The sequence below is a fragment of the Pelmatolapia mariae genome, linkage group LG3_W (assembly GCF_036321145.2).
Source record: "Pelmatolapia mariae isolate MD_Pm_ZW linkage group LG3_W, Pm_UMD_F_2, whole genome shotgun sequence".
NCBI lineage: Eukaryota > Metazoa > Chordata > Actinopteri > Cichliformes > Cichlidae > Pelmatolapia > Pelmatolapia mariae.
This window is the reverse complement of record NC_086229.1, coordinates 79,247,581-79,274,441: the sequence shown is the minus strand read 5'-3', so window position 1 is coordinate 79,274,441 and position 26,861 is coordinate 79,247,581. Positions and strand designations below refer to the sequence as shown.

At 41.6% G+C, this 26,861-nt stretch overlaps 1 protein-coding gene across 1 annotated transcript; it reads right to left on the bottom strand.

Annotated features, from left to right (window-relative positions):
• Nucleotides 1–2,364: 2,364 nt before the first annotated feature.
• On the bottom strand, nt 2,365–25,409 carry dvl2 (dishevelled segment polarity protein 2). Its single transcript, XM_063469968.1, has 15 exons — nt 24,903–25,409; nt 19,366–19,435; nt 16,002–16,156; nt 11,354–11,463; nt 10,999–11,128; nt 10,697–10,787; nt 10,537–10,606; nt 10,292–10,431; nt 9,730–9,806; nt 8,920–8,987; nt 8,698–8,832; nt 8,128–8,259; nt 5,969–6,145; nt 5,343–5,567; nt 2,365–3,982 (listed from the first exon to the last, which is right to left on the bottom strand). The coding sequence occupies exons 1-15, from the start codon at nt 25,061–25,063 to the stop codon at nt 3,420–3,422; spliced, it is 2,304 nt and encodes a 767-aa protein (XP_063326038.1). The 5' UTR covers nt 25,064–25,409; the 3' UTR covers nt 2,365–3,419.
• Nucleotides 25,410–26,861: the final 1,452 nt, after the last annotated feature.

The window sequence follows — 26,861 nt, the reverse complement described above, 5'->3', positions numbered from 1 at the left end:
GCTATTGGCTGTCCTAAAAGTCAGCATATGACGTCATCGCCTAATTTACATAATTGGTCATGTTTATGTAATTGTAACCAGCGCTGTAGAAGAGAGAAATAACATCGTGGGAGATGCATAAAGTGAGTAAAAAACACCACCAATGCATTTAGAATATTTTTAAAACTACAAATTAAATTTCTTTTAGCGATTATTGTTTTTTTAATGTCACAATTCCAACCCTCCTCCTTTATCCGGGCTTGGGACCGGCAAAAGTGACCCGAAATAGGCACTCTTTGTGTGTGTGTGTGTGTGGTTCAGCAGCTGTAGCACTTGACTTAACAGCGGCCCCCGCTGGACGCTCGCCATAGAGCCTGCGCGAAAACGCCTCTAAATCAAGAAGGCGGACGCCTAACGCGGACGAAGGGCGGGTGTGCCGTGGGGACCATTAGTGACATGCGCAGTTGGGGAGTGCGTTTTTAAAACGCCCCCCTGTGGCTGTATATTTTATTACAACACCACCAAACTGTTTATGTTACATGCGGTAGATTCCTTAAATGAGTAAGCAGCTGATGTGCCAAAAAGCTGCAAAACCTTACCAGGCAGCTGGTGTTCATAGCAAGCCTCACCAGACAGCTTCAGTCCATACCGGATGTACAAGATGGAGTTAAGGCTCTGCAAGGACATCCGATTTCTAAGTTTGCAATGATCGGAATGATGTATTTTAGTGCATTGATTTGTTTTAGACAAAGAAAAATGTACATTTACTGCTTTTTCGTAGCGGCATCGCTCATGCGCGATTCAACTGGAATTTGGACACGTAGGGGTGAACATCTCTTGGGCTACGTCCACACGTACACGGGTATTTTTGAAAAAATACACACGTAAACGGCGTTTTCGGTCACTGAAAACGGAAATTTTTCAAAACTCCTGCCCTGGCGTTTACGAGTGGATGAGGACAACTGAGAAAAAACAGCATCAAATGTGTGCGCCTTTTTTGACGTCACACTGTGCGCCACGTTATTGTTAAGTTCTGCTTCTATGCGCCATCTTTGTTTACTCTTTTCCACCCAGGCGTCTAGACTTCTGATTGGCCAACATTTCTACACGTTTAGAAATATATTGTTTAGGAATATATATACAGACGTGGACAAAATCGTTGGTACCCTTCGGTCAATGAAAGAAAAACTCACAATGGTCACAGAAATAACTTTAATCTGACAAAAGTAATAATAAATAAAAAATTCTATAAATCTTAACCAATGAAAGTCAGACATTGCTTTTCAACCATGTTTCAACTGAATTATTTAAAAAAAATAAATGCATGAAACAGGCCTGGACAAAAATGATGGTACCCACAACTTAATATTTTGTTGCACAACCTTTTGAGGCAATCACTGCAATCAAACGATTCCTGTAACTGTCAATGAGACTTCTGCACCTCTCAGCAGGTATTTTGGCCCACTCCTCATGAGCAAACTGCTCCAGGAACTGATCAGCTCTGCACTGCCTGCCTTTCATCTATTAAGTGGAATAAATGACATTTGGCTGGCCGGATGCTTTTAAACCGCAGTGTTTCATGGGAAGCGCAGTTTTACAGTCCAACAGGTTCAGCAAACTGAATCCAAGCAGCTTGAACTTACATTACACAACTAACCCAAATTTTATAAACCTCAACCCATAGTCCTAAAATTACTTGAAATGGGGTAAAAAAACTGAAACTGAAAAAAGAAAAACTGCTAAATAAGTTTCATCACTAAAAACTGTCGCCATTATCATCTGCCTCTGCACTAAACTCACCAGGTTTAGATTGAAAATTCTGGCTATCCTTTTTATCCCTTACATAAAGTTATACACACACAGTGTTGTGTATTCATTGAATTTTTGTAGCATATATGATACAAAGTGGCCTCTGTCAGTATAATAGAATCTACTGGATTATCACTGATGCACAACTTAACTGGCATTGGTAGCACAAAGTGCCATCAGTATCCATCACATCCTTTTCTTTGACATCTCTTTTGCTGTATTAACTTTAATTGTTATTGCAGTGTAAGGATACTTTTACTCTGGTTTTGCTACTTGATTGCTTTCTGTTAGTTAATCTGGATCTAACTGCTTTATTAAAATAAATTCTAAAGATTTCCACCATAAAGCTTTCCTGTATCAACACTGGTTCTCCCGTATGATAATATATATTTCTGTTATTACACCTATTAAAAACATGATGCTAAGCTAAATTCAAATCCCACATAACTTTAGAGTTTATGCAACATCTGTACTGCAGTCTGTCAATGTGAAAAAGTTCATGGTCACAAACTTCATTCAAATCTTCACGTGTGTAGTTAAAATAAACAACTCTGAACCGTAAGTATGTATCAAATTTATTCTCAAATACACAAGCAAAGGTGGCAATATGAAATCAAGCAATGTGACACTATAAATGTCACCTTTCTCAAATGTTGACTCTTCATTTAGCACCTTAATAGTTAGTTGGGTTACACATGATTTATATAGTCACACATAGAAAAAGGAACGGGTGAATAATGCGAGTCAGTAACATAAAAATAAGCATGGAGAGCTGGGGCATTTGGATCACAGTTACTGAGGATATACACTGCATGTAGGTAAAAGTACCGCTGTGGACGTCTAGTGCCACGAGTACCATCAAGCCTCTACAGCCTGACACCAAAAAACGCCCCCACCCCGCATTCCTCACAACAAGAGTTATCTCATGACTAGGCCTAGACAGTGATTACTAAACACAAGTTCTTCTGACATTTTTGGACCTTTCTTTCTTTTCACATTACAGTTTGCTGGTCTGTAGAGTTGCATATACACAGGAGTAATAGATATATACAGAGGGGCTCACTGTCAAACAATGCTGAAACAAAAGATGCTTGCTGTACCTGGAGTGTGAAAACGTAAATAATAATGGAAAGGCACTTGATTTGCTCCTGTGCAGCCAATGAATCTGGCCTGAGTGCCTGAGTGTGTCTGGCGCCCTCTAGTGCCAAACTGTGGTCTCAGTTGTTTCTGGATGGGCAGCTCAAGGGCAAGTGGCTGAACTGGAAGGGTCTTCCCATGATAAAATATTAAGTGAGTGTTTGAAGGAGTGTAAAGATCAAATGCTAAATATTGTACAGTTTTCTTTAGGAGGGAAACAATAACCTCCTGGGTTAAGGCCTGAAAAATAAAAACAGGCTGTGCTCTGTAGTGGATTCGAAGAAGAGAAGCTAAACTTTCTACATAGATCAATTGAGATTTGTCCTATCGTCGTTCTCACTTTAAAACCCTGTTCGACCAAATTTAGTGTCAAGCGCCCCGACTCCAACAGGCACACACGAGTTCAATAAGCTACCATCAGATCCTCGCCGACACAAGTGGGAACGCTAACTTCACATGAACGGACACCAAACACAAGGAAGAAAAAAAAAAAACTACATGACGTCCACGAAGAACTCGCTGGGGTTTCCCATGGCCAGGTGGAACGACTGCCGTGACGCAGTGAGCTCTGGGGGTACGGAACCCAGGTCACGAGTGGGCGGAGCACCGGGCGGTCCTCCAGGAGTGGAGGAAGGAGGTGGAGGTAACGCGGGGTGCATGGGAGCTGCTGCCATCGGCTGCGTGTGCTGAAGGCCGTGGGCGGTTGCCATGGCCGGGTGTGGATGCTGGGGTACCATCATCACCATCATGGGGTTGTACGGCAGGATTCCCGGCGGGTAGGGGGACATGTGGGGCGGTTGGGGTATGCGGTGATGATGCGAGCGTTGGGAGGAGGCGTGGCTGTGCTCGCTGGGGGCGGCTGAACCGTGGCCGCGCCTCAGACTGCTGCGCGTCGAGTACTCAGACTCGCTGCCGCTGCCGGAGCGCGAGTCGGCCCCGCCACCTTCTCCACCACCGCCGGACGGGGATTTCTCCCCTCCGCCCACAGTGCTACCAGGGCCTTTACTGCTGCGACGCCGCTCACCCTCGCTTCTCGTCGAGCCGCTGCTTCGGCTCCCTGCAGCAACACGGGAGAGAAAATGCTGTTTGATAACAAGTCAAACAAATCTGAGCTCTGATGACACTGCTTAGCTGATTTACCAATTTTACTAAAATTATTTACACTTTTCTATGAAGTCTTTCTTGTGTAATTTCACAGCATTTTCCACACAGCTGACTGCTGCCCCCTGGTGGAGGTAGGTTAGAACAACTTAGTTGCACTGGATTGTGTGATAGCTCAGACAGAACAGTAAAGATGCACCTCAGGACACACATGGGACAAAGACACATTAGCTGCCTTTGTCTACAGTTTTATTTATAGAAAAACTGAATTAAAAGTGTTCACAGGAGGTGGTTAATTTATAATATTACTTATTACTGTGATCTAAATTTACTGCTCTTGCATTGAAGTTGTGTCCTAGCAGCAGGCGTTTGACCCATTGGCCTTAACACTTTGCATATGACTGGGTAATTTAAGCAATTTACAGCCACCAGACCGTGCTGTTTATGCTTTTAAACAAAGATTTCAAGAAAATGCATCATTTTCTTTTGTATTTGATTAAAGTGAAGATTAACAATTGAGTGGGCTGAAGCATTCTAGACTTTGGCAATGGCTGGTTGCAAACTCCTGTGTGCAGATGTCTTCAACCTTTAACTCTACATATGCAACTATCCTCTCTCCTTTGCACAACAGGAATTGCTGCTTATTTTGATTTTTCACTTTAATAGCCGAATTTTGAATCACAGATGCCACAGACGCTCTCCTGAGTCTCTGGCGTAGCGGTGAACACCATCTTACACATGAAAGATAAAATGTGTCCTCTGAGACCAGGAGGAGGCAGAATCCCAGTCTAAGAGGTAGTGTACTTTTTTTTTTTTTTTTGGAAATGCAGCGTTTCTCATGCATGAAGGCACTTTTGGCTCACACAAAGGAGTTTTAGGCCAAAAGCAGTAAAATGTTTTATTAAAAGCCCGTCATTTACTCAGCTTCAGACATTTTTATTCATTAAATGAGCAGAAAATAATATAATGCAGACTTATTGCCGTTAGTGGACATGGATCAGGGATGTGCCGTCATCTTCAAACGACCCATCTGAGCCAAGAAAAACCCTGAATGGTAGGCTCATATTTCCTGTTTTATTTTATTTTCTAATATTATATCCATGATTAATAACCCTGTGTGCAGTCATCCAGAGCCACAGGATATATTATACACAATGTCAGAGCACACTATGTAGCTCTGTCATGAAAAGCTAAACTTCTTGAGTAATATTTTGGAGTGGCCCTTCAAACAGGAAGAGTTTGCTCACAGCGGCCTCACCTACAGCATCTCACTCTAAAAATAAATACTGGATAAAAGAACATTTCTCTCTGCTTACCTTCGCTGTGCTGGCTGCCAGTGCTGCCCGGGGCGTAGCTGTAACTGGTAAGCTCGTGGTACGGAGGCGGCTGGCTGGAGAAGGGATGTGTTGGGTATGGCTGATAGGGGAAGGTGTGCATCATGGGCCACGGGGAAGCCCCAGGGAGCGGCAAGGGGGCCAGGGTGTCCTGGTCTGAGGCGCCGCTGGAACCGTCGTTGTCATTCAGAGACAGATTGGCCATATCTGTGTGGGAGACACGAGGGAGAGGGTGAACAATGGTGCAAAAATGTTCCTTCAAGATTTACAGCTAACAGAATAATTTTTAGGTTTGCATGATGAATGGCTTCAAATATCAACCTCTGACGTGAAAAGATCTTTTCTTGTACCAAACCCGAAAAAAATGACTACATCTGAACCTGTAATATGGTGCAGCTTGTGGACAATGATTGGTCTTCTTTCCTGAGATTTCATTTTAGCGATGGCAGGACATTAAAGAATCCTTTGATAACTATGACGTCAAATGTCTAACCCCTTCTACAACCGGTGCGTCCACCAGTGCCCATGTGCAAAATGTGATTAAGGATAAAACTCAGCAGTCGGATGTGTTGCTCAGTGTTTGATGTCAGGGTTTTGCAGCCACTCACAGTTCTCACAGTCGCTCAAGTCTCCGAATACGTAGTAGCACTGTTCGGAGAATGTGATCTTATTGACCGTGTGACGAATGAAGCCGGCCTTCAGCAGGTTGCTGGCGTACTTCCTGGCTTCACGGCGGTCCTGAAATCCCTCGATGTGGTGAAACAACCACTCAACTACGTCTGAACCTGATGAGGGGTGCAGAGAAATCATTCTAATCATCAGTAAGAAACATTTTGCCCCATAGATGCCAGGTTTTCGTAATAAAATTCAATGAATCATGAAATAAAGTGCAGAGTTTTGACTGATCTTTTAAAAACAAACTAGCAAAACAAAAACACACACTAGGCTCAGTGCGTGCTCATATAAAAGATTTGTTTCACAGATCACATGACTCTTTTTCTAAACAACATAATCCCAGTGAGAGCCCCTACTACAATCAGAAAACGTATTAAATGAAAATGATAATTAAAGAACATCTTATTATAATGAACATAACATACATATATCTGCACCTTCTTCCCTCCCGTGCAAAACTTTGCAGGAGCATACCTCAGTTATTAACATATGTTTTTTCCCCCAGTGAATGCTTTTGTTTTAAGTGTCACGTTCATCATGGGCTTAACAGTCACTAAAATTTGTACCCATGATGGAATTTTGTTCAAATCACCAGTAAATACAGAATGAAAAATTAGAAAAAGAGCGCTGCAGGCCGGTAAATATAACAGTAAAACCCAACATTGTTACAAAAAAAGGGGACCTGAGATTAATGGTTCGGTGCAACGATTTATCGAGTCATGTAAACGGGAGCATTTCACCCACATTTGTGACTAAAAACAGACCCGCAATAGAAACATATTTAGGTGCAGAGTGTGAATGAAAAGTTTAACATTAGGTCACTGATGCAGTGATGATGACGCTGGCACACTTTAATGTGGACCGCGAGGAGCCAAGAGGCGGCGCCGTTATTAAACAATAATTAAATAAGATGAATTAATAACTACTTTTTTGACAGATTTATAGGGTTAAACTTTAAAACACTGCAGTTTCTAAAATGGAAACCAATGAGCAGTTGATTCATAATAAGACCAAAATGTTTCTTATCTTATTACTCCATTAATCGATTGACTTGATAGATTACTCGATGTCTAAAATAATCAATAGGTAAATCCAAATTTGAATTTTTCAGTTCAAGTTGTCAATATATGCGGAGGATTTTAGAATTCAGGTTATGTGTTCAGCCACCACATTGATTGAACTAGATAAAGACACTAACTCATTAATCTTGTTTGTCTCCCTCTGGAGGCCACATCAATATGAAAACAACAGATGTTTTCATATCTGATGTTATGCCTGTAGACAGTTTGAGAAACAGCAGATTGATTTTGAGAAAAAAAATTGAACTTTAAATGTAGCACTGTAACAGCTGCAGTGAAGAGCAACAAAAGCAACACCACCATCAAATGTACCACACCACACAGCTGGCTGGGTGTGGTTACACATTTTATTCCTAATACATTTCCTTATATTTAACTTCCCCGTGTCTGTAACCTCACTGCTTGCATTCTGTTTGAGAGTTTGTTTTAAAGTGAAGGGTTCCCAGTGCTGTATGCAGACCACTGAGTCATGTATTTATGTGGAGAAATTGAAACATCAACACCGCTGGGCTTACTTCTGGCTTACCTCTAAAGTAGCCGAGTGGAAATCTAACCAGCGGATTATTTATAAATCAAATATCTTTAAGAGGAATTTAGCAGGAAAACGACAAGCTCAAAAACTATCCAGGTGAAATGAACACCTCTGACTGAAAAAAACCTGCCTGACGCCTGAGGCGTGCCTGTAAGCTGCTGTGTTAGAGTACATTAAGAAGTTAGGGGGAAAGTAATAAAATCAGAGACTGAATATAACGCCAAATTTTCATTTCAAAAAGCACAAAGTAGACAAACACGTAGTAATTATCCCTTGTGATTCAGCTGCATGCGATTCCAATTTAACACATGTTTTCATTCAAAACAGGCATTCACGTTTGTACTTGAGGGGTTTTTCCTCCCACAAGTCACACGGTTTTAATTCTGTGAACATAATGCCTGCCCTGTAAAGTCCTGTGAGCCACAAAAAGTTCATGGAACGAGTGTAGTCTCTCTTGCCTCGTTTCCACTTTTTGTCCTACCTAGGAAAGCGTTGGGGATGGTGATTTTAAGCCACATGCGGTCCCGGACTTCCAGACCCGACTCTGGTGAGGCCATGGCTTTGGCGACTGATGCCATGTCAGAGTGCAGTGATAAGTTAAAGTCATCAAAACCTGGAGAAGGATAAAAGAGTGTTTAAGGAAAATCTCAGGAGGGAAGAAACATGCAAGAAAGCATGACAGATGAAAACAGAACGGGGCCAAAAACAAGAAAGCAAGGAGTGGAACTTCAAAGAGATCAAAAGCAGGAAAGCAGCAGACGTCATTTATCACATAACAGCCGCGACAAAAGCAGAAAGACAGATGTGAAAGACGACTCCTGTGCCAGTGTTGGTGGGAGACAAAGACGAACACAGACTGAAGAAGGGGAAAGAGATACTTTAGAATAACGAACAGCATTCAGACTGAATATCACGAGTCTGGATATGAAACTAGACAACTAGATATGAAGGACAGTTTTATGAAAATAATACACAGCCATGAAAATGCTGAGAGCAAAGGGGATATTATAAAGGAGCAAATATAGAGTAAGGTGAATGCAAAGACTCTTACGTTCAGTCTCGGTGACAGAGGACGAGGACGTGATGGTGCTGAGGGAGGAACTGCCTGGGTAGGGAGGGTAAGCCCCGGTCATGGCCACGGAGTGACTGACCCATGCTGCAGGGTCAATGGGTCGGACCGGCTCATCTGCAGGGTGAGGAAAACAATTAGGAAACAGTTACTGACACAAACATGGATCTGTGTGTTCTGTGTCTGAGCCAGAGCTGTACGTACTGCGAGGCAGAGTGAAGTAGCCCTGAGGAGACGGGTCCCAGCACTTTGCCACTGTGAGGATGATGGGCCTGGAAAAGAGTACGCAAACATCACGACTATGGTCAGATCACATCGTCCATGCTAATACTGGGGTGAAGATTTACCCGATACAAAAATGTCACATGGCAACAACAAGATAAGCCAGGGCATGTCTAAGAGTGAGAGCTGTGTGTCAGCCTCCAATGATCGTTTATTAATAAAACAAAACAAAAAAAGACAGATACTTCTACAACCTCCCAAAGCACAGTGCTTTGCAAAATATGCAAGAAAACTGAAGGTGGAGAGAAGAAACATGTTTCACCACTTGAGGAAAAAACACAACACTGACTACTACCAGGCTACGAAGAAGGAGATACTAGCAGTGACGTGCGATTTAAACAAATTTCACTAGCTACACATCATAAGACAAGAACAGCAAATGATGGATCGAAGTTACTGAAACAGGACTTTAAGAAGCTGGATTAAAGCTCAACCCAAGATACAACATCACAGAAGGACAAGAAGGAAAATCCCCTTTATTTACTTACACTTCTAAATGCTGCTGCCTTAAAGCTGTAAGCATCAATAAAATGCTGTTCAGTAAATTTCTTCTATATTCTCAGGAATATCATTATAGCTTCTCTAAATATCATGATATAATTTTGAGGCTATACCACCCATCCCTGATAACAAAAGCTTACTACCTGTTGACAAGACAAAACCTGAAAATACTTGATATCATCTAAAAAGTCAGATGGAAAAAAAAACAAAAGCAAAAAAAACAAAACATACCCTGGCTTGTGTACAATCTCCCTCAGGACCCGCACTGCATCGTCGTTACTCATATTTTCAAAATTGATGTCATTCACCTAGGAGGAGAGGGGATAAAGAGGCATAAGAAAAAGGTTTATTTAGACTCATAAGTGGAGATGAATTATTTATTGATGCTGATGATGAAGAATAACAACCAACTGTTTTGGTAGCTGATTAATCAAAGTCTTTTCAACAGAAAAATGTCAGTAATTTCCCAGTTCTAGCTTCTTGATCAGGACAAAAAAATAAAATAAAAAAACTCAGTTACATTCGAACGCATAAATACTTCCTTTGTTTAGTTTTAGAGAAAAACAGATGTGTTCATGTAGACAAGGAATGAATTACAACTGAAGTGAACAAGCACTGATCTGGACTGGATCACCCACTAGAAAAGCTCCTGAAATGAGACCCAGAAGATCTCAAAACCAAACAACCACACTGGTATTTCCTGGATAAACCAGCTGTCCGAGCAGTAATTTAAAAAACAAAATAAAACAAGACATCATCATTTATATAGGATTAAGCCATCATTCCTCCTCACCTGCAGCAGCATGTCACCAGGTTCAATGCGTCCATCAGCAGCCACAGCTCCTCCCTTCATGATGGAGCCAATGTAGATGCCTCCATCCCCCCTTTCGTTGCTCTGACCCACTATGCTGATACCCAGGAAGTTGTACTTCTCTGTACGGTTGAGGAATCACAATAATGTTAAGACGAGGTGAACATTAGGTAAGAAAAATGAATCTGAGATATGAGGCTCATGAAGTACATGAGGAGAGTACGGACCCATGTTTAGAGTGACGGTGATGATGTTCAGAGACATCGTGGAATCTGTAACACTGCTGAAGGAGGAGGCCTGGAGCAGGAAATGACAACATTACACTACAGACACTGACGTGACCAAAATATTTAATCTGTTTGCACAAAGTAAATCGTGTGCACACACCCTCTCCAGACGTGGGGGACGCTGTTTCCTCCGTCGACGATGTCGCTTAAGAAGCCTCGAAGCTGTGCTCTGCTCTGTGGCACTGCTGAACCTGTTCAACAAAAGGTGAAAGGTCAAGAGAGAGAAATATCTCATAAACCTTTAACAGGCTTTGCTCTTAAGGAGGTCAACACAATTGTAAGGGACAGCTTCTCTCGCATTAGCCTGTTTCATCACCTATTGGATACATACGACATTTATCAGACTGAGTTCCTTAGTAGACAGAATTTTTTTCCCCCTCATAATGCTTATCTCTTTCTCACCTGCTCATCGTGTCATCGTCCTCGGAGTCGCAGAAGCTGGTCGTTTCTAACTCGCTGCTCATCACCGTGCTAGAGCTCTCGTATCCTGCCAGGTGGCGCTCCAGACGACTCTGGCCGTTCATACGAGGGCCTGAGATGCCGCACGAGAGTCCCCAAAGACAACAGGGAAAATAATCAACATGAATTTTCATGTTTGTGCAAGTCAGGGTTTCCCTATAGATCCCAAACATTCCTCACTCCTCAGCAACTCTCTGATTATATCAACTTGTATTGAGTGTCTGGGAGATACAGACGTGCCAAATCTTGAAAGGAGGGAGTATTAAAAGGATTGTTTTCGTGTGCACGAGTGTCTCACCGTGTTGTTCCATGCTCTCTCTGTGCCGAGGCCTCTCTCTCCTGAAAGAAACTACAGACTCCGTTTCAGTCTGGTCGTCCAAAGTCTCCACGCTGCCTGTTGCATTGGGACTGTAAAAAAAAGCACAATTACAGATGGAATTAGAGCGCGACTGGATTTCAACACTGGATTTGCAGTAATCAGTGTTTACAACATAAAAGGCATTTCTAACTACATACGTTTTTTATGTTATGCATTTTCATTTCATTTGAAGATTATCACATATGAGCAGTAAGGTGTCGGTCTAGCTCAAACATATTATGGAAACAAATAACTAATTTAGTTTTTCTTCTTTACTTCCTTACTAATGACTCATGAAAAAGCAGTGTGCAGATATACTTGGTTTTTTTATAAAGATAAAGGATGGACTATGGTTATAACTATAGTTTTCAGTAATGTTGGATTGGTCATATCAATATCAATATTAGATTACATGAAAGGCAGCAAACATCGATGTATATCTAAGCTGGTGACGCTGATTAGATTCACTCACTGACTTCTACCTTTTTGATTAGCTTTATACTGCCCAGGTGTTAGAAATCCTCCCTACAGCTCTTGAATCATCTGTTTATATCCTGTTGAGTTCAATTAGCTCGATCCACTATGAGCAGTGAATATCAGAGTAGCAATTCATCACAGCTGACCTGTGATTTATGTACAATATAGCGAAAATCTACTGGATATCCCAATACAAAAAAGTGTGCAACCACTTCTGATTTTTTGGCCCACACTGATACACACTTTTGCTACACCTGATCTTACAGCTTGCCCACCTGTGAAGTCCCACTTTAACCTTCTTTGTACGTGTATGTACAAGGAGTATTCAAAAACAAAAGAAAAGCTGTACAATATAACATAATATAATACAAATAAATAGTCATTTTAAAATTCATACTGGATTTTTGCTTTTTAAAAAGCTGTCCTAATCACACACGTCTGTGTGCGTGCATGCATGTTTTTGTTTGTTTGTTTGTTTTAAAAATGAAATGACTACATGTAAGATGAGATGTCATTCTTGCTCTAAAGACTTGTATTAGCTTGACAGTTTTTAAGCTTCATTCACTTCTTCGTTTTGCTTTTTCAGCTCAAAACTAATGTTTTTGGTAGCCTTGGTCTCAATGCAGGTTCTGGTAAACCCAGCGTTGAATACCTGCCCAGGAACTGACAGCAAACAAAGTGAGAAACCAGTTGGTTCACTGCTATTAGCAGATATTTCCAAAACAGTGTTAAACAAGAATAATCACTGGGAAACTGTTTGTTGACACATTTGTCATATTAACTTAATGTGATGTTACAGTTTTCTGCAGAAACCCCAACTATCCAAACCAACTAGCCCACATTTCATAACATTTCAAAGCACACTGGAATGGAAGTTCTTGAATATGGCAAAAACATACTCAAACTGTGTGAGGGAACACTTCAATCAGATCTGTCTACTCGGGGATTGAAAGCTTTTCCTTGTGTCAATAACAAGGGCGGTCCCAGCTAAGATCAGTTTCAAATGAGCTCACATATTCGTGCGTAAACCTGATACTCTGAGAGTGTGAGATATTCAGGTAAATATACAGTTTCTAATTAAAACTATAGGAGGAGCACAGGTGTGTGTTGCAAATCTTCAAGTACAATGGGTGAAAAGTGGTGGATCATCCCAAAACTACATGAGATCAGCTTGTTAATGACCTGAAGACAGTTGGGATCACAGTCGCTAAGAACAACACTGGTAACACACTAGAGCACAATGAAATGAAATCCTGCAGTGCACACAAGATCCATACATGCCAACCCTCCTGATTTTTCCGTAAGAATCCCGAATTTCAGTGCCCCTCCCGAAAATCTCCCGATTTTCCACCCGGACAACAAAATTGAAAAACCATATCCCAGATTGGCCCAGGCAATTCCAGTTTCCAACAATGGCTACTACTACTGCAGCTACTTAGTGTTAATATTACTCTTATTACTCTTTCTGGGTCACAAAATAAACTTTTAACATATTTTCAGGCGAGAATGTAGCTGTGTAAACTTCAAATATCTGAGCCGACGAGAACAGCAAACTCCCGGCACATCGTTTTCAAACCGCCGCGGTCTTTTGCTACTCAGGATAAACATGATATGTAAGTCACTTAAATAACTTAAACATGTTATTGTTTGGCCTTTTTCAGTGTTTTATTTGTTCGTGAGTAAATCGGTTTGGCTGAGATTAAAGTTATTAGATTAGATTAAATAAAACTTTATTAATCCCCCGGGAGGGTTCGTGCGGCGGTTTTCACACCGCTGAATAAACGTCAAACAGAAAACTGATTAAACAGAAGTGTGAGATGATTGAAAATGTACGCCAGCATCCGGTTATATTTTAGATAGCAAGGAGCAGACGACAGAGTTTCACTCCACCAAGAGAGCTCGTGATGTAATTCTGAAGGCTAGACCGTCCAATTTCACAGTCGCTCATTTCCGGTCTACCCGGCCCACTTAGACCACAAAGGCCGGGTCCTCAGGTGGACCAAGCCTCTGAATTTGGACACCTCCACTGTTTCCGGCCGGACAATAATAACGGTGACATTTAACTTATTTTATCCGATAAATAAACACTGTAAAATTCAAATCTCTTTGACATCATCTCAACCAACTGTGTCTGAAAGGAGCAAAATGCTGAGTATGACCCAAAAAGCACATCCCTGCAGTTCAGAAGTTGGAACCATTATTGGGGCTGTTTTTCTGCTAAGGGGACAGGATGACTTCACTGCATCGAGGGGTCAATGAACAAGACATGTAATATACAATCACGGACGAGAACCTCCTTCTCTCAGCCAGAACGCCAAAAACCGGTCATGGATGGGTGTTCTAGCATGACCAAAATACCACCAAGGCAACAAAGGCGCAGCTAAAGATGAAGCAGGAAATCATGAATTGGCCTAGCCAGTCTTCAAACCTCAGACTTATACAAACTCTGTGGAGGGAGCTGAAGTTTTGAGCTGCCATGGGGCAGCTAAGAAAGGATTTAAAGATGTGTGCAAACCTGGTGACAAACTACAAGAAACATCTTACAGCTGTGCTTGCCAACAAGTGTTTCTCCACCAAGTACCAAGTTGTGTTTTACTTGTTGATCAAATACTAATTTCATGACAGTGACATGCAAATCATTTAAAAACTTTTATGTAAAGTGTTTTTTTCATGATTTTTCGTTGATGTTCTGTCTCACTCCATTAAACTAAAACTACCTTAAGATTTGAAACTGTTCATAGAGATTGACAGACCACGTGACTTTCGCGCATTGCATGCCGGGAGGTAGTGGCAAAACATTCAAAGTACCGCATTAAATGCAAGCATTTGCAGCACCGCAAAACGTTTATTCTCCGGTTCCAATACCGTCTTGCTTTTTCTTTCCTCACCAAAAAAGGAATGTACAAAACGAAGGAGAACAATGCCGGACCGTACAAAGACAGACTCCACGAAAAGGCAAAGAAAAGGTACGAGGAAAAAATCAAAGGAGTGAAAGGGTCAGACCCTTACGAGCACACAGAGTGGACAAAAGACGTCAGCGTGCTGCCTAACTTTCACCACGCTCAGATTTATAATTATACGGTTCTTGGAGTGAGTGCATACACTCATGAAGTTTTTAGTAACTTCAGGTCACTGCAACAAGCCCAGGTACAGTTTACCGACGGATGGGTACAGGACTCTGAAATGCACCGTGTAGAACGAAAGACCATGTACAAACAAAGGTAAGTTTACCAGTCTCACAAATCGTCTTCATAAATACACATTCGTTAACCGTTTATTAATAGGACCTTTGAGCTCAACGGTAATTAATTAGTAGTGGAAATAATTTCTGGTACGCATTACAGAAATGTAGCAGTGACAATAATATTGTATGCTGTAATCGTACATGGCAATTATTATATATAATATATTATATGCCCAGTCTGGATCGCATTCCAGCATTTCGTAGGCTGGTTTGCCTACAAAAGACAGCAAACATTACACACAGCCACAATAAACAAAGGAGCATAGCGCGATGATTTCTGTTCAGCGCCAATTAAGACGTATTAACTACCACAAAACACTTACCTTTGTGGAAATGCTTGGAGCAGACTAACATGTGAGGTGGAGTGTTTTCGAACGTTATATTAGGTCTTCTGATAGCGGCAATCCAGGCCATCCGTCGCCTGTTCGTGACTTCAGAGACATGGCTTGGACAATTTCTCTTCCACGCTGGAATCCGATAAAAACCAATCGCATTTCCCGTCGACTTCACGCGGCTGTCGTTCGCCCGGCTTGTGCAGTTAATAATACAACAGCTTCTTGACATTATTTGTTTCTTTTTATCGCTGTGTAACTGATTTCAATTGAAAGCCTGTGCCCGCTAGTACCTCTTGCCACTACTTCCCAGAATCCTTTGCGGTTTTACCCCTGAATGACGTCACATTTTCAATCTCTATTTCCTGATAAGTGAGCAAGCCTACAAACTTCAGCAGGGGATCAAATAATCATTTCCCTCACTTTAAATACACAGTAAATGATTCACGTGTGTGTGTGTGTGTGTGTGTGTGTGTGTGTGTGTGTGTGTGTGTGTGTGTGTGTGTGTGTGCGTGTGCGCACGCGCTTTGCTTACTGGAAAGATGGTGGTCTGGAGTCCCCGATGCCCCCGGTCCTCTCTGCAGGTGGGGGTGGAAGGGGTGGCGGAGGGGGCAAAGGCTGGGTAGTTGTTTCCACAGGGGGGACCACTGCCACTGGAGGCTCTGCTGCTGGAGTGTCTGAAGATACCAACTGATATATAAAAGGAAGAAAAATAAAAGAGATTTAGAGACAACACAAAAAAAAAAGAGAGGAAAGAATCTGAGGTAAAGGTCGAGGAAAGCAGGATGGAAAGTATTAGGAAAAAAGTAGGCAAGTATGTGGAGTGGTGAGAAACTGGCACAAAGTAAGAGAGGGCAGAGACGAGAGGGTGAAAAAAAAGGAAAAGGAATGAAAGGAGGAGAAGGAAGGAGGTGGAGGGCAGAGGGAGGAAAAACGGGTACTATGTCAATTACTTTCACACACAAACACTGTACTCTTTTCAGATGAAAGTCTCGAGGGCAAACTGAAACGCTATCCTACACTTAACCTGTCTCTCTTCATTATACAACAAAAGTGTCCACACACACACATACAAGGGGAGAGAGAGGTATCACACATCAACAATTAGGATGAATGGCATATAGCTTCCAATTACATGGACCATAGAAACACAGAGAGCGGAGTCCAGGCCTTCTTACATCACTGCAGAGCCCACACATAACGTTTCTTATTATAAACTTCATATGAGCTCCAGAGTTTGAGAAGTTTGGTGCATTCAGTGACTTCATATAAACACGCTTTGTATTTCCTGTCAAAATAACTCAACCAAATCTCCACAAGCATGTGCACAGAGACGTTCGCCCACTTTATCCAGTCACTCCCTGCTTTTTGCTCGCCATTAATGGCTACGTAACTGTGAAACACTCATCTTCTGGGATCCCTTCATCCATCTCTCTGTGCAGATCGCATATCAGTCCCTCTGGTGTCTGAGCTTTGTTCTCCCTCTCTTTGAGTTCTTATGCACTTAACAGATGCTCCAGCCCCTGTCCTTCTTATCTGGGCCAAGTCTCAGTGTTTTGTCTCCTTTTAAATGCAACCCGCAGGGTGGAGTACAACAACTGGGTCTTCTACAAGAGAAATGGAAAGTATGAAAGCTGTACCTGGCAACTCGCTGTGCTATAACTGCTAACAAGCCACGCTGCGTGCAGCTCGGCTCGAGTATCAGTTAACACAATCAGAGAAACATTTGCTTCCTTCGTGCATTTGTTTGGCAAACTTAAAAATGCCTTTTCTATCTCGACATGCTCATTTAAATGTTTGCATATGTTAAATTCCGTGCGGCTACAGAATTTTAACTTTCTCGCCTAATACTGTTCCATTTGTTTGCACATGGCCAAGTCATGCATTGCTGCATGTAAACAACTGTGATGCATGCATTCCTGCTAATATAGCCTTCTAAATCGGGGGTCCAGTTGTTCCAAAATAGTTCAGCTTAACAATGCAGTCACATTGTAGGATATCAATGTGTAGGCAGAGTTAAAATTTTAATGTTGCTGGTCAACATTTTAGCTGTGAGTTGACTAAAAATATTTAAGGCACATTTAAAATGAATTTAAGACCATTTAAATCTTTTAAGGCTGTTTATTAGCAAATACGTATTTAAGATAAAAGCTTTATAAGGACTTGCAGCCACCCCGTCCAGATTTGACAATTACTCTGGCAAAGAAAACAATGAACTATCTTTTTAGTGAGAGCATATCCAGTTTAATATAGCATCTTGTTTATAGTATTGAGTTTTTGCTGACATTGATGTAAATGCGTAAATTTAATAATAGGCATTTAGTTTGTGCTTTGACAATAAGAACCTCCAAGTCTGAGGTCACGGTTCTCAGCTGGAAAGGGGTGGAATGCCCCAAGTGGGGTAATTTAAAGGGTCTTGTTCACTGAGGTGTGAGCTGTGACTGGCATACTGGTGTGGTGTCAGCAGTGACGCTATATCAGTCTGTTGTGGTGAAGTAAGAGCTGAGCTTGAAAGCAAAGCTGCTCCTCTACCAGTCGATCTACGTTCCTACTCTGACCTATGGCCCTGAGCTATGGGTATACACTGAAACTACGAGATGGCAGATACGAGGAGAAGGAAGTGAGCTTCCTCCAAAGGCTGGCTTGGCCTAGCCTTAAAGATAGAGTGAGGAGTTGGTTGTTAAGGAGGCACTCAAACTACAGCTGCTAATGCTCCACACGAAAAGGACCCAGTTGAGATTGTTCGGGAATCTGACTAGGATGCCTCCTGGATGCTTCTTGGTGAAGTGTTTTGGGCATGTGTTAGTGGGAGCAGGCCCCGGATTAGACCCAGGCCTGAAACTGCCTGGGTTGTCCCCCTTGAAAGAGCTAGAGGAAACGGTCAGGGAGATGGGGAAGTCTAGACATTTCAGCTTAGACTACTGTCCCACAACCTGGACCCAGATAAGAGGCAGAAGATGGATGGATGGATGGATGGATGGAAATTTTGTAAACTTTCAATTTACACAAATAGCAGAGGAAACAACACAAAAACACATATGAATATAAAGGAGATAAGAGCATTATCTCTACTGCCCTCAGTGTTAAAACACATAACAGGGTAAAAAAAAATGGTACAAAAAGGACACCTCTCAAGCTGCATGGAAGCATAACTATGATATGGAAAATATTTGTAGGGACCCTCTCTCAGAAAAATGGAAAAAGTGCATCAGCCTTACTGCAAACATGGACATCATGTCTGTCTCCAGGTTAAAATGTGCATGCTTTCATTTGACAAATCTCTTTAAAATGTTTAAAAGGGAAACAAAATGTCATGCAAAGAAAAGGTCGGTTCAAGGCGCTCAGTGTAAGAAAATTCTCCAGTGACAAAAGATTTATTGAAGTCTGAGAGTAACAGTCTAGCAAAACTACCAGTGACTCAGGCTGTTGATAAAGCTCCAAGAACATTTTTCCCATACATCTGCTGAGTCTGCTCCCTCCTGTTTTACCTGGGTGGACAGTTACTCTGGTTTAGTTTTTTTCCTGTTCCAAGTTTCCAAACGTTTCACCAAAGAGCAAGCCAGGACCAGATGTGCAAACTCTCTGATGACATATAATTGTGCAAAGTTAATGGCTAAAAATCTGAAATCTAATTACTTCATTTTACTGCTGCTGGTTAGACAAGACTGTTGGTCTGAGGGAGGTCTGAAGGAAGAGACAGGAAAAAGAAGAGGTGGTTTTTGCAAACACCCTCTGGCTAAACATGATGTAGGCTGATTCTTGAGATTAAAGTTAAGTCTTGACATTTTCAGACAAGCCTCAAGAGGAAATGATGGAAAAAGAAAGGTTAGCGGGGAAATCTGTATAGCTTCCACTCCTGCTTTAAAAAGAAAATAAACAGCAAGTTTATCATCTCTTACCCATGACACCACTCTGCCGTTGAAACATGGCAACTTGGCACTGTCGTCTGAAATCTCTTCCTTCACCACCCTGAAGAACAAAGACACACAGGGAGGTTTCAGTAGGTTTGAACTGTTCTGGTTTTCTGACATCATGATAAGTGTGATCTGTATGGTACACTGCAGTGGAGAAAAGAGGGCTGAAAACGACATTAAGTCATAAATGGAAAAAGTGAAAGTGCGGAGGGGAATTAAACAGTTTACATTACCGACACATTACATGAAATATATGAGCCCGTGACAACAACACAGCTGCACCAAATCAAAGTGCCAGGGTTAATTCAAAACCCATCTGGGTAAATCATCAGCTTACAGCCACATCAATGCAGCTGCAGTAGATCACACTCATATTAAAACTGATTTCACTGAAAAACTGCAAATCAACATTAAAAGGATGGCTGGGAGGAGGATCGCATTCGGCCGAACCTGAGGAACATTTTCTAAAGAAAAAAAAAAAGATAACGAGTTTAAAGGCTTTTGTTTTGTGTTTTTGGTGAGTGGCTACATAGGCCAGTCAGATTAATCGCTATGAAGAGCAAAGGCAATAGAGATAAGAAGGGGTTCCTTCATGGTTGAATAGAACCTCTCTGGGAGGTACAAAAATTCCTTTATACAAGAAAAACTTGGTTTAAGGATAAAATAATTTGCCTGTTTTTCATTATAATAGGGAATTGATTCTGTAACACATTCAAGTATCTCACCAACACTACCAAACTAGGGGCTGGCAACAAATACCCCTGAAGTGTGACGACAGCAGAAGAAAGAAGCTAGTGTGACCCAGTCGAGAGTCTCAAAAATATCTCTGAAATGAAATGAAACAAGGGCACAGAAATTGTATTAAAAATGTTTTGGATTCAGTCAGCAGAGGTAGAGGAAACCTTGCTAGGACTGGCTTTTTTAGCATTTGTAGTCACACACCACGGCTTATCTAATTGTTGGGGTTCTCTCTGTAACAATGTACCATCTTAATCCTGCAATAACCCTGCAAGTATCTTTGAGCGACTGCTGTTGTGAACTGGGACTATATAACTAAACCTGAACTGAATTATACTGGCTCCTTACTGAATAGGCTATTAGGGGAGGATGATCTTTACAGTAAAGCTGATGAGCCTCTGTTACTTCCTCTGGCACAAATCCATCACTTTTCTTGTTCTTTCAGACTATTGTATTAACAAAATTGCACTTATTCTTAAAGTGTGAATGCGACTTGCACAGTCTTGACGAGGTGTTGATTGTGCAGTCATTTTGCAAATATCCTAGTTGTACACAAAGGAGAGCCAAAACAGTCAGTCTCCTTCCTGACCTCAGATTCCTTGAATGTATATCAAGTTGATCTAAATGTAATTTTGCACTATTTTAAGTGGTTTAAATGAATATTAAAGCAACAATTAACTAATTTAGCTTCAGTTAGCCCCCATTAAAAGTAAACTCCACACCAATATAAGTACAAGCTTATCACTGGGATCCTGCTTCTAATCTTATTTCCAAAATACCACCCAAGTCATGGAGCCATGAATCAGCACACTAACAACAAACATCACAAAACTGCTTCACAGACACTGAGGAATTTCTTCTTTTACCACAATAAGCTAAAACACATTGAGCCTACTTGTGAATTACACAACCCGGTCAACTAAATCTGCATGCAAAGCCATTACAGATAACAGCAGCTACTTAACATTAATAGCCAACATGGTCTAAATTCTTTAAAGACAACACATCCGTCTGGCAGTTTTCCCCTCCTCCATCTAAGACTTCCATGTTTACAGAGAGGCAAACACTTGGCTTCAGCTACAGTAGTTCCAAGAGACTGAGCTGGGCGTAAGTGCTACATAGAGGACACTTGGCTGTTCAAGCGCCTCCAAAAGTCTCCTTTTTCCAGCTTCACATGCCAACGTACCTCCTCTTAAGTGTGTGAGACTTGGTCAGGCTCCACTGGGCTTTTGTAAGCAGCTGTTGAGAGCTGGTTTGTGGGTGCATGCTAGCATACGGCCAGATTGTAGTGGGCACTATTGAGGATCTGCTGCAGGTTTTGAGAGCCCTGTCTATGTGGCTACTGACGTAGCAAACAATCTTTTTTTTTCCTATCCATTACGCTTTTTCAGCACTATAAATCTGCGCCTAGACGGCAGATGGACAGATGCACAAAGTGTCTGCAGAGAATAAGATTGTTGTCATTCTTCTGTCCCCCAAACAAACAAGAGACCACAGTCGAAAGTCATTTCACACACATACTGAAATGCCTCGAATACAATGCATAAACAACTCTGAAATATGCAAAGTCCTGTTGGATTAACTTAAGCTTTTCCCTGCCGACTACCATTCTTCAAGTCCCTTGCTACCCTTAAATTCCTCACTCTCAACACGGCATTGCTGTTCTAACAATTAATCTTACTCAAACAGCTCCCTGATCCCTTCTCAGCGCACATGTATACAGCAGAATATCCAGTGACTCTAAGTGAACACCACCCTGTTCTTTCTCTCCCTTTCTTCTCCCCATAGACACCCCAGACACCCAGCAAATGGCCCCTGTCCAGGTCCAGGTTCCTAGCACCAGCCCTGGCCTGCTCTGCTCCACGGAGCTCCCCCTCTGCCACACACACAGATCTCCTCGACAGCTGGCCTCGACCCAGGACAAATGAAAACACACACTATTACACACTCCTCTCCTGGTTAGGAGAGAGCAGGGGGGAAGAGAGGGGGAGAAAAAGTCCCTGCTTTGATTGGACAGCTGACTCAGAGCTATGTTTGAAATTTTTCATCTGAACTCAGTTGGAGATATTCAAATGAGAGAGCGTGATGCCAGACAGTGCAATTTAACTTAAAGACAGGCCATACAGTCTTTGAGAGTTTCCAGAGGGTGGCTTGTTTGAGACGTTTAACATTTAGTACTCACACACAAGCACACGGGGTCTAAACATAATCATGTGTTACCCAGTTACACAGGGACAAGCTCTTAATCTGACAGTTAACTTACAAAGTCTAGTAAAGGTAAAATAATAAACCGACACGCTAATTGAAAAGCTCTCTAATTATCTTACTGTGCACATGACAGCTGCACACACACACACACGCACTCTTTGGGACATTAGACTAAAACTAATACAACAGACCTCCAAAAAGTATGGAAAGTTTATAATGTTCACTTTTTGTTAAAGTTTCAAACTTCATTTTGGTAGTGTCAGTTTGTGGTGCTTTTGAAAGGAAATTCAATAGAAAATAAACAGTCAGTGAGGAGAGTATCAAGTCATTCCCTTTTTCCACATAACATGTTTTCTTCATGTTACATGTAATAAACAGTAAGTGATTCTATATATATATATATATATATATATATATATATATGGAAGATATTTGAAAGTGTCAACTTAATGGTGAAGTCTCTTTTTCTTGTAGTTATTTGACCTGTTTAATTGATTTTTATTTCAATCTTGTGTATTTTTATTATTTAGTTCCAATGTACACCACTTTGTGTTAGTTGTGGTTCTTTTAAACTGCTTTATAAAAAAAGATGCTATAGTATGGTATGCTTAGGTGATGGATCCCAAATCCTAAATATGGGTTTCAAATACGTAGGCCAAACATGGCCATCATTGTGTACGTACTAGTGACAGACAACTTGTCTAAAAACCTGTGCCATAACCTGCCACACATCTCCCTAGAAATGTAAGTACACATCGTCGTCTGTGCAGCTCCTACGGGTATAAATGCAGACAACAGTGTTTGGCACTTGCTTGGGCTCTACATTACTAGATTTGCTGCAGAAGCAGAATTCAGACTTTTAAATATGAGGAACAGTGCTCACTCATACAACAGCAGGTTGTCAAACACAAGAAAGCCCCACCATAATGCTGCGTTAGAGATTTGTATGAAAGTCCAGATTTCCAAGTTCTCAGCTGGAATGTTTAACTGGAACGTAGCCCTCAACTTGAATTTCCTACTTAGAAAAACAAAGCAGTCCCATAAACCCTGAGTTAACTATCCAAAATGGTACTGGTGATGGTAAAGAGTATAAAAACTACAACTTCTGTGCATTTGTGACTCACTGAGTGAGCCATACGCAGAGCACAGGCCAGGCTCCATCCATGAATGTGCTGCAGCGTTGTTTTTAAGTGCAGAAAAACAAACACTATACTGCATTACTAGTGCTACACCACTGGCTCTACCTTAAACCCTAAAGCAAAACAAATCCTGTTTTTCCTCACTTTTACAGCGTTCCCACTAAACACTCTAATTCTGGAGTGACATCACTTTGTTCACTTCTATGCAAGCAGACTTCTTTTCACAACCAGAAGAGTCGCCCCCTTCTGTTTATTACAAGGTACTTCCACATTAGCTTCACTTTTCAGAATTGAAAATCATGCCCATCCATCCAAAAACTATCCATCTTTTATATACTGTCTAGGCTTAATGCTATGATGTAAACAGCTCGACTACATTAGGTAAACTGCAACTTCCATTTTATTTATTTTTTTATTTATTTATTTTGGGGGGGGGGGGGGGGGGGGTGTTACAGGCACTGGTTAGACCAGATGTACAGTATTTTAAACAGATCTGGTGTTGATGTTGCTTCTGTTGACAGCTAATAGTAGCCCACCAGCTTTGTCAAAGCCCGGTGAAAAGCCAAAAAATTCACCTCATCTCCGGGTTGATATTAGGGCTGGCTTGGCACAGGCTCCCCTGGTGCCATCCAAACGGAGTAAAAGAGGCAAATAGCCCAGACCAAATCTTCATCCAAGACTACAATGTATTTAACAGAAACCCTAAGGGTCTCTCGCTGTGTGAATAAACCACAAACATGCATTCCTCTGCTCGAAAACACACAGCAAGATTGAATTGATAGAGGCGAGGAGACGGCTCTTTCTAAGGAAGTTTAGGTTTTGTGTGTGTCTGTGTGTGTGAGGAATTGGGGGAATGAACGGATGGCTGGGAGGCCATAGTGTTAAAGAGGGGAGACAAAACCCGAAAGAAAGAAAAGGCGAGGATTTCAGCAGATGATGGACTGAAGGAGGGAGGGAGGCATGAGGATTAGGGCAAAGAAAAGCAGCAGGGGCAGGGAATGCCTCCCATTGTAATGATGATGTTTTCTGAGAAATGTCCCAGCCGACACAGCTACCTCTGGTATTTGAATATTCATCACCACTCATTATAACTTTCTGATTAAGGCCGGGCTTGGGTGACTGGGGGCCAGACAGGCTGGCTTCATGCATGTTCACCCTCCCTCGAACCACAAGTTACCCCCAGCGACAAATATACCATAACTGCTCACAAGATGGGATAGAGTGGTTTTAGAGATACAAACAGCATTTTCTCCCAAAACTATGTACGCACGTTAGCTCTGGGAAGTCCAAGCACAACAAAAGGGGGGCTGCTTTCCAAAATTTCTGTACCTACATTCACGTTTGCGTGATGGATCTCCTTATTTTGCATGCAAAGCTCACAGCTCTCCTTCTACTAGAGACAGAGAGAGGGGAAGGAAAGAAATCACTGCAGCTCACCCGAAGTCTTGGTCCATAGACTTGAAGAAGAACTTGTAGTTTGGCTTGTTCAGGACCTGTTTAAAATCCAGCAAAGTGATATTTTCGGCAGCGATGGGAATCTTCACCAAATACGGCGTCTCCTCCTCGTCAATATGATAAATTATTTTGGTTTCCGCCATCTCTACGTTTGCGGTTTCTTTTTTCTTCTTCTTCTTTTCCTGCCGACTTGGAAGTTTCCAAAAGAAATACACACACACAGCGTGAGGCGAGGTAGCGATAACTTTGTGGGGCAGTTAGCTGGCGGCGGAGCTAGCTTAGGTGGCTAACGAGACGGCAGAGGTGAAACGATGAGGGCCACCGAGATTTTCGGTCCGAGCCGGAGGACGTAGGGAGGAAAAACCCTGCTCGAAGCTCGACTTCCCTAGAGTAAAAACTCGCATTCCCACTGTTACCGAGAGGCGAGGAAAAAAAATACGGGAAAGCTACATTCACACGACCTAACTCCCAACAACTTTTCCCCCAACAAAAACATACAGGGGAGGGGGGGTCTGAAAACTTTTCACCACTTGTTGCGAGCCAACGCGGCGTGTGACGTAAAGACGTACCCCCTTCTTTTTTTTTACGTACCCTTCCGAACCAGACCCCCCCGACCCTGTAGTATTTGTATTCTTACATATATAAATAAAGCGTCTCTTATGGTATTTTAAACTATATATTCACAGCCTGTTCACGTTCATATATTTTTCTGAATATTTCTTTTAATATTTTTTTAGTCTAACATTTTAAATAGTGAGCTTTTATTTCCATCAGTAGGTTAAATAGTATTGAGCATTAAACTTCAAGACTGTAAATGGTAACTGGACTGGTGCTTAAATAGCACCTATCTACTCAGTTTAAACACTCAAAAGGCTTTCTTACTGCGAGCCTTCATTCACCCAGTCACACACATTCATAAAGTGCTTTTATATGTCCATAAGCACCATTTTCCTCTAACACTAACACCACTCCGACGGATGCAAAAGGGTAACGAAGGTTTCAGTACCTTGACACTTAAAGTGGTGGTTTTGTGCCAGAAAGTGATTTCCCATGTTTCTGTGTGTTTTTGTGTCTAAAATCGTTATTTAAGTTGGTAAATAGACTATAGTGAACTGGGTTTATGAAAGGGTTATATATAAAATAAAGAAATTACCTATTTTGCAAGTGTCTTTATGAATCTGCGTTATTGTGTCTACATTACAAAGAATCCCGACCCTTTTGGCCACAAGAAGTATCTTTATAGAATTGTGATCTTGAAAACGACATTTTTAGTGTCAATGAGACTTTGCATCCGGATAAATAAAAGCTATGTAACAGTAACTCTGCCAAAAGCTGACTGCAGCTTATTTTAGCCTTTTAGTGATAGGAATGTTCTTTCTGACTCAAAATGTCATGACATCATTCACGAGAGACATCTTTGACATATTTTTTTTTTTTTGGGGGGGGGGGGGGGGGGGGGGGCAAATTGTAGGCCAACAAGTCATTTATAATAGTTTAAAATTCCCGCAATAACTTTTTGGAAAATACCTAAAATCACTTATTGGTAATTGCTCTGTTTTTTGACCCTCTGATTCGTTGCTGACCCACACCTGAGCCACAGGTACCCTTGAAATGAACCGAAACCTGTACATTGGGTGACAAAGGGCACTAATGGGACAAACTGCATGTTTAATAGGGTGTCAATGTCAAACAGAAGAATACAGTGCTTAGGGTGAGCTTTTTATTAACACAGAGCATATTTCATGTTTCAAATCACCTAAAACAAGAAATTAATAATTAATATCAGCACAATGTTTGCCTAGCCACAGGTTAAAAAGAAACTCATGTGTACTCATGTTTTTATTTATTGCTAATCATCTTCTTTCGACTATCTCCTCCTCTGTCCCACCAACCCTCTACATGCCCTCCTTCAATACATCATTTTCCTCTCTTCCTCTTCTC